Source organism: Dermacentor andersoni, chromosome 1 (assembly GCF_023375885.2).
Source record: "Dermacentor andersoni chromosome 1, qqDerAnde1_hic_scaffold, whole genome shotgun sequence".
Classification (NCBI taxonomy): Eukaryota; Metazoa; Arthropoda; class Arachnida; order Ixodida; family Ixodidae; genus Dermacentor; species Dermacentor andersoni.
In genome coordinates this window covers 359,097,287-359,114,523 of record NC_092814.1, presented here as the reverse complement: position 1 = coordinate 359,114,523, position 17,237 = coordinate 359,097,287, and the positions used below count along the sequence as shown (strand labels likewise).

At 46.6% G+C, this 17,237-nt stretch overlaps 1 protein-coding gene across 7 annotated transcripts in view; it reads right to left on the bottom strand.

Moving 5' to 3' along the window:
- roq (RING finger and CCCH-type zinc finger domain-containing protein roquin) overlaps window positions 1-17,237 on the bottom strand; it is a 150,859-nt gene that overhangs the window by 75,532 nt on the left and 58,090 nt on the right. For 6 of the 7 annotated variants that reach the window (XM_055063858.2, XM_055063860.2, XM_055063862.2 and 3 more), the window contains 2 exons: window positions 12,051-12,134; window positions 5,586-5,609 (listed from right to left, as the gene is read on the bottom strand). In XM_055063858.2, coding sequence (XP_054919833.1) covers window positions 5,586-5,609; window positions 12,051-12,134 — 108 coding nt within the window. The remainder of the gene's footprint in view (window positions 1-5,585; window positions 5,610-12,050; window positions 12,135-17,237) is intronic. The other variant, XM_055063861.2, reaches the window with a different exon arrangement.

The following is a 17,237-nucleotide window of genomic DNA, read 5'->3' as shown; positions in this document are numbered from 1 at the left end:
TGCACCATTATTAGGTACTTTGATGATATCTCTTTCTTCGCCGAAGTCTTTTCCCAGAAACTGCGATCTCACATTTTTAATTATATGGCTCTGATCAAACGCCAGAAAGATATGCTTAGTGAGATCTGCAGGGTGCGGAGCACGTATGCGCAGGACTCCATCACACAAAATTTGCATCGCTGTCACATTTATCTTGTGATTGTCAGTGACAGCGCGGACGACATCGAAGCTGATCTCCGAAGTTTTCTGGATAACATGGCGCATGACTTCTGCTAGTTGCTCCCCTGTGCACCCCTTTGTGAAGAAATACCCGACAGGTATCTTGTAGCGACTGTGGAGCCCACAGAGCAAAAAGCAGAGGACCGAGTTTGCAGGCACTCATTCTGAGAGTTTGGGACGTGTTGCAGCTCCGCACCCATGTTGACGTCGCCAATGAACGCGTCTCTTTGTTTGTGATATTGTAGTTTCTGGCGAATTCTCATTTCGTCTATGATGAGTGAACAAACTTTTGACTGTGGTGTTTCAAGCGCTAATATTTCTGTTTCCAGGTGGCAACGAACTAGATGAGTAAAGCCAACTTCTCCGGAAACCGCGCCAATGTATTTTTGCAGGGTCTTGTTGCAGGGCAACCTCAGCAGGTCTTCGGAGCGCAAGTACTCATACGCCTTCGCTGACAAATTTCGGAGTATGATGCTATGTCGCAGCATTGTTTCTGACCATTGTGGCTTTTTCTTTCTGTAGTTCTTTACCTGGTCAACGATTAGCAGTGCCTTTAAATTCCCTTTGTCGGCATTGGACGTCACTTCTAGAAATGTACTAGCATAAGCTGCTTCTTTCAGCTTGAGTAGTTCCTGTTTGTACAATTCTACAGTCCTACTCAGCCTGTCATCTTTCGCTTTGAGCGCCCGTTCTTTCTCGCGCCACCACTTGCGCTGGACAAAGTAATGGTGTCTGTGTCTTGTACGAGCATTTGGCATTCACCATCCCTGTACGTGCCGCATTCAAGCTACCGGAATTCTCGGTTGTTAGATCCTTCATTGTGGTTTCCTCTCACTGAGGTTGAATGGCATAGCACGTTGGCTCGCTTCCTTCAATGTTGCTCTCGTTACTTTCGTGCCCTGGAGGCGTGGCTGGTCCTTGATTTCCTTCATTTGCGCATTCCGGTGGTTCACAAGGCAACGAAGCACTCAAAGGGGCACGCTTACGTTTTCGCATCCTGCCTTGAGGTTCCGTCGCGCTCTCACTTTGTGCGAGGCACGGTGTCCGTTCACTGAACACACCAGACACTGTCGTGCTCTCAGTTTGTGCAAGGCACGGTGTCCGTTCAGTGAACACACTGGGTACTGTGCCGGGTTTCAGAAGTCGCTTCGTGAAGGTCTCCTTGAAATCCGCAGGATGGAAGCGGAGGCGACACACAACCGAGCAGTCCGAGATAGTAATGATCGGCAAAGTATCATTTCTTGATATAGCTCTCAACCACTATGCACGCAAAGCGTTTTCAACTGGCACCTCGTGAAAACCACTGGTTGCTTCCATCCCCAACTTGACGGGCAGCTTAATACGCAACAGAAATGCATCGGTTGTGGGAGATATGGGGTTCTCCCCACGTACTCTTGGGACAAAGGAACGACAACACAGTAGTGCAAACAGTCACAAGGGCATTTATTGCACCTTTCATAGATCAATGCCTGCTAGCCGAGTTGCTTTCCACAAAACATGCCGATGGGCGCGCGACAAATCTAGAAGTCCGACTCACCGCGACCGCATAGCGAGCGAATATGTTCGCCCCATGCTGGATCCCAACGCCTGGTCGTTCGCGTGTACGGTCACGCGAATGGTGGCACGTTCGAAGGCGGCCACGCGAGACAGTCTCGCCGAAGCATGGGTCGGCGCACGCGCGGCATGGCACGTCCGTACCGCTCGCTTCCCGAACCCAAAGAGACCAAGCGCCTTCTTTTCGGCGCCCAAGTAACCTCGCCTGTCGGCGGCGTTAGCAGCGCAACACTCGCGCCATCTCTCGCACTGCGCCCCAACCACATCGACCGCCGCGGGCATCACGCCGGCCACGCGGTGAAGCCGCACTACAGGAGGCGCGCTATGCAGGAAAAACATCAGGGGACGCGCGACAGTCGCGCATCCCCACATCCCCTCAACCTTAAATCACTTCTTATTCCGGCGAAACATATCACACGGTCTAACATCAAGGTAGTGCATGCAGCAGTGGCTGCGCTGAGGAAATGTCCACACGCTGTCCATAACATGCGAGCCGACATTGTCCCTGGGTACACCGCTGGCGTCCGCCGGTCACAGCAGCAGCTTTGCGGACTCGACGGCACGATTCCAGGCCAGGACTCCGGAAACGACGCAGTAGTCGGTACGAGCAAGCGTCGCTCGCGCCGACGCGCCCTGCTGGCAAGAGCCGCCGTAGCTGTCCGTGACCGCCGGCTCTTTTGTCCGCCGCCGAGGGTTGTGAGCTGGACACAGGAGGCCGCCGAAGTCGCTGCGCCGAACTGGCCACAGCATCACCATCGCCCGGGGTGGCTCGATCGTAGTCCGGAGCAGCAGCGCAGACGATGTGCAGGTGACAGCAAGCAGGGGTGACTCCAATCACGCTGCGTACACTCAACACACTCGGCAAACACTAAAGTAGTGCAAGGGAGAGGAATTCTGCATGCGCATCGCCCACGTGGTACGATGTTCAACTCGGCTAGCAAAAGATCGGGCATACTCAGATGCTAAGTTCACGTGAACGAAGCTCGCTTCCTTGAATCGAACGAGTAATTTTAATTCGTGCGAGGCTAAATAGAATGAGGGAAGCAAATTGCAACGCCTCAACGCCACGGTCCACCAGGTTGTGTCCCTCCACGTGCGACAGGCAGCTTCGTAAAGCCTTAGGCCTAAAGCGTCGCTACCCTGACAACAACCGGCATCCAAAAACAACACCCAAAATGGGCGCAAAACAGGCAGCCGCGAGGAGACGTCAGCTCTGTGAGGTGGTCCTACTCCGCTCGGTGCACACAGCATCCGAGTTGACGGCGCCCACCGTCCCAGACGGTGTCGGAGCGCCCGGTGCCAGGCCGCAATACCAGTCAGCCCGTAGTGGCACCCGTGGCCCGCGGCCACCCGGCTCCCAGAGCCGCGACTTCATCCGAGTCAAAGAGATAGAAGAAGCTATTCACATAAGAAATTCGGACCACCCACGAGGCTTCCGTACTCACTCGCTTCAGGCTTGCCACAGCTCCGCGGGCGCTCAGCCTCGCTCTCCCAGGATGCAGACCACGTGGCTCTCGTACTGACGAATGTCATTAAAAAAAACACTTGCGAAAAGGCTTAGCATGTTGATAAGTTCAAACACACTACAGCCACCGTCGCCTTGCTCAAGAAAGCACGCCGCCAACGCTAGCGATCAAAATCCACGCTAGCCCTACGCTTCGGTTCAAGCAAAGGTCTCGAACGAAGCAAAACTGTTAAATCTATCGTCCGATGCCCCAAGAGTCCCACGTTGGGCAGCCAGATGTGGGAGATATGGGGTTCTCCTCACGTACTCTTGGGACAAAGGAACGACAACACAGTAGTGCAAACAGTCACAAGGGCATTTATTGCACCTTTCATAGATCAATGCCTGCTAGCCGAGTTGCTATCCACAAAACATGCCGATGGGCGCGCGACAAATCTAGAAGTCCGACTCACCGTGACCGCATAGCGAGCGAATATGTTCGCCCCATGCTGGATCCCAACGCCTGGTCGTTCACGTGTACGGTCACGCGAATGGTGGCACGTTCGAAGGCGGCCACGCGAGACAGTCTCGCCGAAGCATGGGTCGGCGCACGCGCGGCATGGCACGTCCGTACCGCTCGCTTCCCGAACCCAAAGAGACCAAGTGCCTTCCTTTCGGCGCCCAAGTAACCTCGCCTGTCGGCGGCGTTAGCAGCGCAACACTCGCGCCATCTCTCGCACTGCGCCCCAACCACATCGACCGCCGCGGGCATCATGCCGGCCACGCGGCGAAGCCGCACTACAGGAGGCGCGCTATGCGGGAAAAACATCAGGGGACGCGCGAGAGTCGCGCATCCCCACACGGTACGCGTGTAAATCACTCAAAGTTACTTAGTAAGGCGGACACACACATCCAGTAAACACTCACCGGCTCTGTAACAGAATTTTAGGCCCTGAGGGTACTGAAATAAAAATACCGGCTCTGCAGTAACAGACGGCGAGCAAGCATCATGCAAACAAAAGCAAAGCTAACGGGCTTAGCAGACGAACTTACCGCCATTCGCCTGTGGCTCAGTTTCCAATAAAAAAGAGTATCAAGAAAGTGAAATTTACTTTATTAAGCAATTTTTCATCTTGTCGCAGCAATAAAAAACGACACACGAGTGTCGTCGTCTGCATGCAGCAATGTGACAATGCACGATGTCTGCTCGCGACACGCCAGCCACTTGGCTGCGGACTTCGCTCCTGGTAGCCGCGCCACCGGCGTGTTTACAAGGGCTGGCCGCGAGAGGCACTCGCCACAGTACCAAAAGGAGGAGAGTACAGGCGAGGGAAGGGCAGCGCGTTTGCGGCTCACATTCCAGGCATAGTACTTATAGGAGGCGTTGCCTGCACTGACAGTGGCAGCCGCCTGCTTGTCATCTCGCAGCAAATGCAGGATGAAAAAAGAAAATGTTTCTTTTGATTGGAAATTTAACCCGCATAATGATCACTCCCCTGAATTTGCGTCAATTTTTTTGGCAAAAAAATTCCAATCATTATGCGAGTAAATACAGTATATAGACAGTATTAAGAATTAACATCAATAAATCACCGACAGCAAAAAAGCAAACAAGTGCATATTTACTGTGTATATTATTGTCTCTTCCTGGAGAATTCACATAATAAATTACACTCTTTTTCTCACCAGTTTTATTTGTAGTGTAGAATGTAAGTGCTATTATTTGTATAGTCATGCCCACGTGTGAATGTGAATTACTAGGTATGTATTGCATGATTAGTACCACTGACAATTCTTGCATGCTTCCACAGAACTTACAATGTACTTGCTCGTGGATGTGAGTATGCTACTGCATTGTAGGGGTTTATGGGCCTAGTCAAGCTATTAAGTTGTTTTTTTTTTCCTTTAATCCATATTCTTCTAACAGAATGGTAGAAGAAACTTACCAGTTAATTGTAAACTAATTGCACACTAAAAACTGAAAACATTGCAAATCAGATTAACGAAAGGTGCACATAGCAACTAAATGTAGTTCACTGGCTGCACTATCCAGTTTGTCATATCTGCGCCCCATTATTTTATGTTATCTCAAATTCCTGAGTAGTAATCTTGATCTCACACAGAAAATCGTATTTATATTCACATTGAATGGAATTTCCACATTTTTTTCCAGCAAACTATGTCAGATCAATAACAGTGATGAATGTGCAGTTAACACTGTCAAAGCTTGAAGGATGAATTTGTTTGGAGACATGTGCACAGACACAAAGGGATGAATGGCAGTTCAAAGATTTTTCTAACCAGAGGGTGCCATAAAAGTGTGGCTACACTCATGGTCACAATTAGAGCAGAATATAAAAAAACCTACCGGTACAATGAACAGCAGTAGCCACTGGAAATAAAAAGTATAGTGCTGTGAAGTGCAGTAATATAATTATTACATTGGTGCAAACAGTACAACTTCATCATGAACTCTGTAGCTTTTATGCATGTTGACTATGTGCTTTTAATATCACACACTGTCTCATGCATGCAATACCAATTGATTTGGACAGGTGTCACAGTACTGTAGGAGTCCTGGGCTTTAATTTTTTTAGTTGACCACTGGCTAACTTAGCAGTGCCGGTGTCCAAGGTTGTGTTTACGAACACTTTGCCAAAGTGACAGCACGAGCAAACTATGGCTCTTTCATGTTTACACAAAAACAAGAAAGGGGCTGACAGATGGAATAGCACACTGTGGTATAAAGTTTGTAAACAGGGATAAGGTGCCGCAGAAAGGCTGGCCAACGTTTCGATAGGAGGACCTATCTTCGTCAAAGGCGGCCTCGTCATCCTCGGCGTGTTAGTTTTAAAGGGTTAGTGCAGTGACGTCACGTGCAGTAGTTGTCGCTGGCGGCTGGTTTTAGAGAGAGAGACTACCAGAGGAAACGAGCGCTGTCGTCCGACGTCTGTTAGCTTCGTTCCCAAGACGAGGGGACAAGAGCGGGAGAGTGAGCACGCGGGGAGAAAAGAAAAGAAACAAAAGCAGAGAACAAAAAGGAAAAAAGAAAGAAAGGGGGAAGCCAGGGCGGCACCAAGACAGAAAAACAAAGGGGAGAGAGAAAGAACAAGAAAGAGAAAAACAAAATTTTAAGAAAGACGGGGGCTTGGGAGTGTGTTGGGGATGCGAGAGGTTAGGAAGCATTCAGGGGGAGTCGTTGGCGGCATGTTTTTGTGGCATTAGAAGGGCCGGTCAGGCGGTCAGTGCGCACTGACCGCCTGACCGGCCCTTCTAATGCCATAAAAACATGCCGCCAACGACTCCCCCTGAATGCTTCCTAACCTCTCGCATCCCCAACACACTCCCAAGCCCCCGTCTTTCTTAAAATTTTGTTTTTCTCTTTCTTGTTCTTTCTCTCTCCCCTTTGTTTTTCTGTCTTGGTGCCGCCCTGGCTTCCCCCTTTCCTTCTTTTTTCCTTTTTGTTCTCTGCTTTTGTTTCTTTTCTTTTCTCCCCGCGTGCTCACTCTCCCGCTCTTGTCCCCTCGTCTTGGGAACGAAGCTAACAGACGTCGGACGACAGCGCTCGTTTCCTCTGGTAGTCTCTCTCTCTAAAACCAGCCGCCAGCAACAACTACCACACGTGACGTCACTGCACTAACCCTTTAAAACTAACACACCGAGGATGACGAGGCCGCCTTTGACGAAGATAGGTCCTCCTATCGAAACGTTGGCCAGCCTTTCTGAGGCACCTTATCCCTGTTTACAAACTTTATACCATCATGTTTACACAGTCACTTTTATTTATTTATTTATTTAATTATATCACATTGTATCTTATGTAAATAGTTTCCTTCGTCCTACGCTTCTACGCTATCTCATTGACCCTTTTCTCCCCCCTCGCCTTACTTCAGGTGTAAGCAGATAACCGCTAGAGTTCCAGTGCAATGAACAGTTATTCCCTTACTTCCCTTTTCATTTCATGAAAAATTAAACATCCAATTACTACTACTACGACTACTGGCTTCAGTGAGAACATACTCAGTCCCATCTCAGAAGTTTTTTGCTTGTGGTGGGTGTCACTATACAATCAACTCTGCTGTCCATTTGCACTGAACCACTTTTCTGCAGCAGCTGAACACTTAACTCTATCTAACAAATTTTTTTCTATAAACTACATCTGCTTAGAAAAGTCTAGATCTGAGCAGTATTTGGTAAGTAATGTGCATATTTGAGACTATTCTGAACTTCTTTTCCTTCTGGAAAAGTAGTGAAATTACTACATCGCAGCACTCATAGGTTAATAAGCTAACTGGCATCACGTAGCCGAGAGAATCATCTATATGTGCCTCTGTATTCAAATGTTGACTCAACTGTGCCATTACCACCTTGCTTGTAGCATATTTCCCTCCAGTTACGCTAACGTGCCGAACCTATAAACGCCGACTCCAACACCACAGCTGTACAAGACCAAGTTGCAGACTTCTGAGACCTGGCTGTCCCACATGCCACTTGGCAGCTGGTATAACAGTGTTTTCCACTGGTCGATGTCGAGCAGCCTCTAATCCTGGAGCGAGTGCTCGAATTTCACCAATCTGAATCTGCCCGGGGACAGAAAATATGCTACGCAGTGGATCATACTGGAAGTTTTTGCGCACATGTCACAGAAACTGATTTTTACACTCTATATCTCTACGGCAACTACAGTTGCCATCCCGAACCGAGCGAAGTGACGTATGCTTCTCGTTCTATTTGCACCCGAATCCACGTTCAGCAACTGAGAAAGTGACAGTGACCCAGCGCAGAGAGAGTTCACTCAAAACGACCAATGGAAAGCATGAGCCCACTCCAGATCGACTAGTGAAAAACACCATAAAATGTGCCACAGTACATGCCCCCCCCCCCCCCCCCCCCCTCGCTGCAAGGCCTTATTCTCAACTCTTCAATGTGCGATGCCAGTGCAAAACACGAATGCCTCCTGGGTGCACACAAATTTAATGTGGAAATCACTACAGTAAAACCTTATTGACTCTTATTTCATAGGACCAAATCAAAGGGTCAAATTGACCAAATGTTTAACTATCAAGGGTATCAAGAAAATAATAAATAAATGCTTGCTACACCCATGCGCCTTTATTTATTGAATAATTTCGCAACCCCTGCTTCTATTTCACACAAAATCAGTGCAGAAGCAGTAATTATCATCTCATGACTGATTAGTGCTCGCATCAGTGAGGGCCTTGCGACTTCCTTCGCAGTCGGGCCCATTTGGCCGTTGCGCAAGACCCACGTTTTCACCCTAGTAGGCACACTTTTCACTACCACAGGCACTTCCCAATTATATTTTTGCCAGTGAGCGGGTTGGCAACAGATAGTCCGTCCATCACGATATAGCCACGGTAGAATCAGTCTTCTTTCTCAACAGCTTCTGCCATGTTTCTGACACTGCGCCAAGTCAAAACGGAACTACTGCTCGCAGTAACCATTGCGAATGAAACCACAGTCGCTATCAACGCAATCATGCGTGACAATGATGCAGTTCTGAAGGCACGCAGCCAACATGCACACAGAGACGGAATGAAACTACTGTTTGCCACAAACGCTTTGGATGAAACCATGGTTGTTACTGACACAATTGGAGATGGTGATTACGCAGTTCTGAAGGTATGTGCGGCTAACACAGCGTCACGTGCAGTGGTAAATGCATAAATTCACAAATAGACACTAAGCGTTTGGCGTTTCTGTCATTCCCGTATGGTTTCCGCTGATGATGGCGGTGCGGACTTGGCCACTTCATTTCAATTGGCCACTAGTACAGCTTCTGCTCTTTTGCGCCACACATTTGTGGTGGTCTGGGCTCGCCATGCTCCAAGAGTTGTCCAAATTAACTGGTGTGCGACCAAATATGTGCAAATTAACAACAGTTTGATGCCATAAAATAATCCATGCGCCTGCCAAAGGACAAGTCGAAATGATCTGGTTTTCCAAACTAATGAGGGTCAAATTAACATGGTTTTACTGTGCAGTCGAACCCACTTATAACAGTACCGGTTTTAACAATATATCAGTTATAACAATGAGAAACTGCTGCACCGTCAACTTTTGTATGTTTTGCATGGTGAAATAACATGTTTACTACAATGCCCCGATGCCACATTATCGGTTATACAGTAACGATGAAGTGTGGCTGCTCGGTGTCCGAGCCGCAAGGTAGTGAAATGCGAAATCTTTGAAAAGAAAAAAAGAAAGCAAGAAATTCGAGCCGCTGCACGATGGCCCGCGGCTCCAACGGCCGCTGCGTGCTCATTTACCAGCCTTCTCCGCGCGCCACTCTCCTGACACCCTTCCACCCCTCCGAACATGAATGGGCTGTGCCCATATCTCTAGGCCGCGCCACCCTCCGAAACACGAACGGACCGCGCCAACTGCGCTGCTCGCACCTTATTTGCAGTCCTGCAAACAGACCCGTGTTCATCTTTTGCATTGAATTCGTTCCTGGCTACGTGGTTTCTCCGCCTCTTTTGACTCGCCGCTGAAATGGAAGATGACTGACCCACCCACTGATAATCGGCAATGCACGAAGTTGCCGGTGGAAAGAAAGCGCACGGCTATAGATTTGGAAACTAAGTACTAAGTGCTTCTAACCGATCAGGCGATTGTCGCGAACGTGCTTGCATCGGATAGCAATGGCGACGACAGCAGTGATGACGCGGTAGGGCAAGCTGCCTCAACATTGTCCTCACAGGAGGCCCAGCAGGTGATTCAGTCCCTCTGGGGCTTCAATTTTGCAAGGAACCTTCCACTGCACTACGTGGAGCACCTGGATAACTTGGAGAAGGATGTCGGCAAGGCTGACGGAGATAAGGTTTTCTCATGCAATGCAGTGCGACGTACGTAGTAAGACGCTTATGGCGATCTCGCCTCAGCGTTTCTTCTGAATTTCTCAAGCTGACAGGCTGCCGCGGCAACCTCCTCGCATTTCTTAAAGGCCCCTTTGGCCCCACCAAAGCGATGCCTCAGCAGTGCTCGCATATCACTTGCCACCCGTGACCCCTCTTTGCAGTTGTTATAGTGCCATTCTTTAACAGCCGACACGTGTAACAGCCGACAGCCGCGGCTTGTTACACGTGATCGGAGCGCCAGGAAGCAGTTAAACGACTGAGCACAATCAGCAGCCGGATGGAGGAAGGTGGTTGGGATATAAAGGGGAGGGGCACTCCCCGACATTATAGTTTGCTAAGATCAGCTCTGCAATTCCCCTATTTTCATTTTTTCATGCAACCCGGTTTTAACATTTATCAGTTATAACAATGGAATTTTCGTGGCATTTAAACATTGTTATAAGTGGGTTCGACTGTATGCCCAAAAGCCACAAGAGTCTAATGATGCAATAGGACGAGAGCTTTTCTCCGTAAAAGAAGTACCAGTGTTACAAACTACTCAATGCGCTGTACATTATTTGTAAGCCTAAATAGTGTTAGAGTCTGTAAGGTTGTGAGTCTTTAATACAAACCTGAACTCCCTACAAAGCTCAAAAGCCTGTGAGCCTCAGTTTAGTTCCCCACAGATGAACCGCTGAAGTCTGTCTTGTCAGAAGTTTCCTCTTAATGGTTGTCTCCAAGGATATTTACATCCTGCATCATCATCATCAGCCTGGCTACGCTCACTGCAGGGCAAAGGCCTCTCCATACTTCTCCAACTACCCCGGTCATCTGCTAATTGTGGCCATGCTGTCCCTGCAAACTTCTTATCTCATTCGCCCACCTAACTTTCTGCCGCCCCCTGCTACGCTTCCATTCTCTTGGAATCCTGCCCATAACCCTTAATGACCATCGGTTATCTTCCCTTCTCCTTACATGCCCTGCCCATTCCCATTTCTTCTTCTTGATTTCAACTCAGATGTCATTAACTCACATTTGTTCCCTCACCCAATCTGCTCTCTTCTTATCCCTCAACGTTACACCCATCATTTTTCTTTCCATAGCTCGTTGCGTCGTCCTCAATTTAAACAGAACATTTAGGTGAGGACAGGTAAGACATAGCTGTTATACACTTTTCTCTTGAGCGATAATGGCAAACTTGCTGTTCATGATCTGAGAATTCCTGCCAAACACACCCCAGCCCATTCTTATTCTTCTGATTATTTCAGTCTCATGACCCGGATCCGCCGTCACTACTTGCCCTAAGTACATGTATTCCCTTACCACTTCCAGTCCCTCGTTACCTATCATAAACTGCTGTTCTCTTCCGAGATTGTTAAACATTACTTTAGTTTTGTGCAGATTAATTTTTAGACCCACCCTTCTGCTTTGCCTGTCCAGGTCAGTGAGAATGCATTGCAATTGGTCCCCTGAGTTACTAAGCAAGGCAATATCATCAGCGAATCACAAGTTACTAAGGTATTCTCCATTAACTCTTATCCCCAATTCTTCCCAATCCAGGTCTCTGAACGCCTTCTGTAAACATGCTGTGAATAGCATTGGAGAGATCGTATCTCCCTGCCTGATGCCCTTCTTTATTGGGATTTTGTTGCTTTCTTTATGGAGGACTATGGTGGTTGTGGAGCCGTTATAGATATCTTTCAGTATTTTTACATACGGCTCGTCTACACCCCGATTTCATAATGCCTCCATGACTGCTGAGGTTTCGACTGAATCAAACGCTTTCTCGTAATCAATGAAAGCTATATATAAGGGTTGGTTATATTCCGCACATTTCTCTATCACCCGATTGATAGTGTGAATATGGTCTATTGTTGAGTAGCCTTTACGGAATCCTGCCTGGTCCTTTGGTTGACAGAAGTCTAAGGTGTTCCTGATTCTATTTGCGATTACATCCCACAAATGGCGCTTACCTAGTACTGGCAGTCCTGCCGTCATTGCTGACAGAGGGCTTGGGCATATCTACAGATGTCCTTGGAGGCCGCCTTGCACGGTACCTGCAGTAATCGTTCGGTGTGTACCATTATAACCAAGCAAGTAGTCAGTTCCAACAGGTTTCAACACACCGAAGCTTTTAAGAACTGCGTGCAATGTGAATACTGTAATAATTTTTGGCATTTCAGCAGCACTTCTGCAAGAGTGCTGCAAGAGTGCAAGTACTGTACACACTCAAGTAAAGGCTTCATTCATGAAAGAGCCACACCCCCAACTTAGGAGCCCAATCCAAAAGGTCAAAAGAGACACTGCACACTGCATGTGGTGTATTCATTGTCGTGAAAAGTTTTACAGTAACATGCATACCTAACGCAATAGATGGGAGTGAGGACAACTATCCATGAGCGTGCTGCCGAACAGAGCCAAAGCAGCAGCAACAAGACTAAACAGTTATGTGCATCGGTGTCCATGCGTAAACTATTAAATGTGTTATGAAAACAACTGAATTCCCTATTTTGGTTCAAAGGGATTGTGGAAATTTAGCACAGATGATAAAATAGCACTGAACAGATCACCCCCGTGTAAGGGCCACACCTCAAGGTCACAAAAAAAAAGAAATGCGGCCCTTACAAGAGTGTATACATCATGCTCTAGAGGTGATAGGGATCAACAAATGCAGCTCATGCGCATATTGGGTTCTGTGCATACTTCTCATACTTAACTAATGTTTTTGCCAACGTTTCCAGACGATAATGTTCCCCTACCAAAGGCATGCAAAACAGGGCTAAAAGAAACAGCTGTAAGAATGTGCCGAACGTGGCAGAATCACCAGTGTACAGTAAGCTTTAAAACTTTATGGACCACGACTATTAGAAAACATTGAATTTCCAAGCAATTTGCATCTGTAGCCAGTAAAATTGTAGAACAATACATTGTTGTATATTACAAGGTGTGTTCAAAAAGAAACCAAACTTTTGCTATAATATCTTTATTGCTTATTTCACAACATTTTAAACATAGTCCCCTCAAAGTAATCCCTTCCACTGGCAATACACTGTTCCCATCGTTTCTTTCATTTTAGGAAAGCATTTTCTGGGATGGCGGGCAGTTCTTTTGTTGCATTGTCCTGAATCTCCTGTATGGTTTCAAAACGACATCCTGTCAACGTGGTCTTAAGTTTGGGAAAAGGTAAAAAGTCTGCTGGCACTAAGTCAGGAGAATACATGTGATGGGGCACAACAGGATTGTGACATTTTTGCTACAAAGCTGCGCACAAAGAGCGATACGTGAGCCGGTGCATTGTCCTGAAGCAGCATCCAGGTCTGGTTTTCCCACAATTTAGGCCACTTAGTGCACACAGAATCTCTCAAATGCACTAGAATTCCCTGGTAGACTTCTTTGCTTACCATCTGACCGCAATTTCCTGATGGACAAAACCTTTGCAGTCTAAAAACACAACCAACCTTGAGCTGACCTTGAGTCTAGACCGACTCATGCGTGCTTTTTTGGATGAGGAGGCCCCTTGCCCACCGACTGCAACAACTGCACCTTCGTTTCAATATCATAGCCATAAACGCACGTCTCATCGCTTCTTACGATGTTCTTTAAAGAAGTTTTCACGGTCACTGGCAGGGACCAGCCAGCAGCTCCTGGCTGATTTCAACACCCACATCAGTCAACAAATGTGTGATGTGATTACTTTACTTGGAATCCGGCGATTGGGAGGCCCGGGCCTGGGGCCGCCTTGATAACCACTGGGAGCTGCTGTTCCCGTGCGGCTTCCTTGACTCGATTGACCGACACGACAAATCACAAGTTTGTCATCCAAAATTTGATGGCATGATCCTACACTGATGCCCACTTCGTCAGCAACTTCTAGACCAGTTACATGACGATTTCCACGAATCACAGCACAAACTCTCTCGATTTGGTCATCATCTGTTGAAGTGGAAGGTAGTCCAAGCTAAGAAGGATCGTCACCGACTGACATTCTGCCATAAACGTTCTGCTTAAACTGCCCATAGCACCGCATGCGACTCATGCAGTCCTCTCTAAACGCTTTCGCTAAGGAAATGAAATCTCTCTGTGAAAGTTTTGCCAAGATTGTAGCAAAATTTCACACACCCGCGTTGTTCTTCAAGCTCACTTATTGCGATGTTGGCACTAATCTGACGAATGGATTGTGCATGTGCTAACTTCAGCGGCTGTAGCTCACCAACTAACGGTCAGAGCGAAACGCGGCAAATGGTGGTTTGTTGTCTGAACATGCCACTACGTGCGCTCAGTAGCCTTAGCCCGCTGCCTCTGCAGGTTGGCGTCCCATTTCAAAAGTTCGGTTTCTTTTTGAACACCCCTCGTATGCATTACTAAAGGCACAAAATCCAAATGCCAGTTTTCGTGCTCAGGCTGCTGAAATGTTCAGCTTTTTCTCGCACCCTGTGGCCATAAAGTTTGGGCGTCAACTGTACCGTCAGCATAAATTCAAACACGAACAAGAAGTAACTTATCAGAGTATGCATTACATGTAATTAGATGCAAGTGCAATACGCAACCACTCAGCAGCTGGGTCCTGAGCTTGTAGTCTGAAAGGTGCATTTTGGGGTTATGCCACTGCTACTAATACAGGTGAAACCAGAAGCACAATGATGCAATGATGCAGTTTTCTACTTGTTCACAATGCAGAACTTGGAAAGATTAAGCTAGCAGCTGTCTAAAGGGATGTCAAAGCGCCTTCTGTCTTTTTCTTTGCCAGCTCTCATCAATACCACAATCAATGTGTTTCTTGTTGCACAAGAGCAATATAGTGCATAGTGGGGAAGCACAGCTACAGCCACACAAGAATATGAGTTGAGAAGGCGGGCCATAATTTGAGAACAATTTTTTAATTGCATGCAGCTCTTTTTGAAACAGGGTATTTCAATATATCTTGTGGACAAATGGTCAGAACCTCTGTCCCCTTTTTCAGTATAGAAAAAAACATACAAAAGTACACTGACAGAGAGATGATAACAGTGAAACATGAAACACACAACTGGTGAATAATTGCAGCTACTGCATGTAATGTAATCCTGTGCACCTTAGAATTACAAGAAAAGCTTGGATGAAAAACTTGAACTTAGATGAGAAGTCCATTTTTTCAAACTCAAGGTTGACTAGAGAGGGTGAGAACAAGTTATCTTTATCATGAGTTTTTTAGAGTTCACGCTTTCTCTGCAACATGCCTTCAGAAGCAGGAAAAGGCTTTCCAAAAACATTTTTGTCCAAATATCCACAACACACTTTCACAACACACTTTCGTCAACGACACACAAGGAACACATTTAAAAGGAACTTTCACACTTTCACAACACACTTTCATCAACGACACAGAAGGAACACACTTTCACACTTTCACAACACACTTTCATCAACGACACACAAGGAAAACATTTAAAAGGAACAAGAGGAGGTGTTTCCTGATGAACACTTCCAGATGAAACAATGTTTCACCAGCCAGCCGAAACAGCTTCTCTTTTAAGCTTCACACACCTTCACAGCACTGTGCACATTGGTACATGAAAGAAGCCAGACAAAACAGCAGAACAAGACTGGGTCATTGACACACTAAAAAAAATGGCTGACCCCGAGTGACACGTACTGTTAAAATGAGCACCCACTGTGTGGCACCAGCACTACAATTCAAACTTGAGTGCAAGGAACATGTGCCAATGAGTGGGCATTGCATTGGTGCACACTGTAGTGTGAGGCAAACAGCTGCCAGATTCCAACAGCCTTTTTCAAAGTAGACTACGATGAATGCCAATCAATGTGTGTGGCCCAAATCACCTGAGCTCGAAGGAATGCAGCAGTGAAGGGACCCAGATTATTTCAAACCACGTGGCTTCCTTTACTGCACTAGGAACATGGAAAAAGTGCTCCACAGTGTCCACACTATGTCACAGTGATGAAGGTTTGCGCCTCGTATACACAGTCCTAGCTGCAGTGTCAAGAGTTGTAAGGCTGGCTAGGAAACTGCGCGACCAAACTGGCATCCCACTAACAGTGATGCAGATCGCCTGCAGTGCAGGCACAAGTGGCACAGATGTTGTGGCACATCCTGCTCCTCTTTTCAGAGGTGACTCTTCCACTCATACCTGCACTGTCCCATTCGCCACTGACCCCAACACGTTGACCGGTGCAGAACTGCCAACATCAGAATATGAAAAACACTGCAGCCAAAGCCAAAAAATATTAAAATTTGGTGAAATGTACTAAACACTGGTTTATTACTCAACATGTTAACTGTTTATTAAAGATTTCCTGACTTTGTTTTGTAGGGATGCTGTGATCACGCACTCTGCTCTAACAGAACAGTGAGAATGATCTGCACCACAAACAGAATTGTTTATGAAGTATTCACTTGGTAGCAGCCAAAATTTCAGTTATTATCAATTTATTCTGTAAGTTTGTGCCACTACTGGGGTACAAAAAATCACGCTATGAAAAATCAGAGCGTCTGCATCTGTATTCTTTAGAAGTCAGTTTTTCTCTGAACTAGACAAGTGAAAAATCATGTCGACACGACAATTGTAAACAAAACCTAAGGATTTGGTATTTTATGATAGTCATTAAGAGTTGGCAGTTGAGCAAGTGGGTCATATTTTTTTTTTTTTTTTTTTTTTTTGAGCTGTGAAGTAGAGAAGCTTTTGTAGCTTGTTTTCAAAACTGCAATGGATAAATTTTACATTTTTTTAAATTTAATTTTCCTCCTTTGAACAGTTGGCCCATTTTGCTTGTTGGTGTATCTTATACTGTGCCACCTTCGTGTGTGTATTGTAGCATGTATTATATTTTATTATTTTATAATATGTATTACATTTTGAATGATGACACTTAGCTACCTTGTTTTGCTGGGAGGTGGCAGCAGAGTTTCAAATCACAGCTTTTTTCCCACCTTCCGTGCCACAGTTATGCATTAATGTGTGTGTGTCAGAGCAACGTACTAACATGATTGTGGTGAAAATAAACTCAAGTAGCCTTGGACCTTCTAGGTATACACAGGAACCGATCTTGGCCTAGCCCAAGCTTTCTCAAGTGTGCATAGTAATGAGCCAAACTCTGCATCATGGAAACAGTGAAATCAGTGTCTCACTGCATTGTTTAATCCAGGTGTATCAGAGATGACC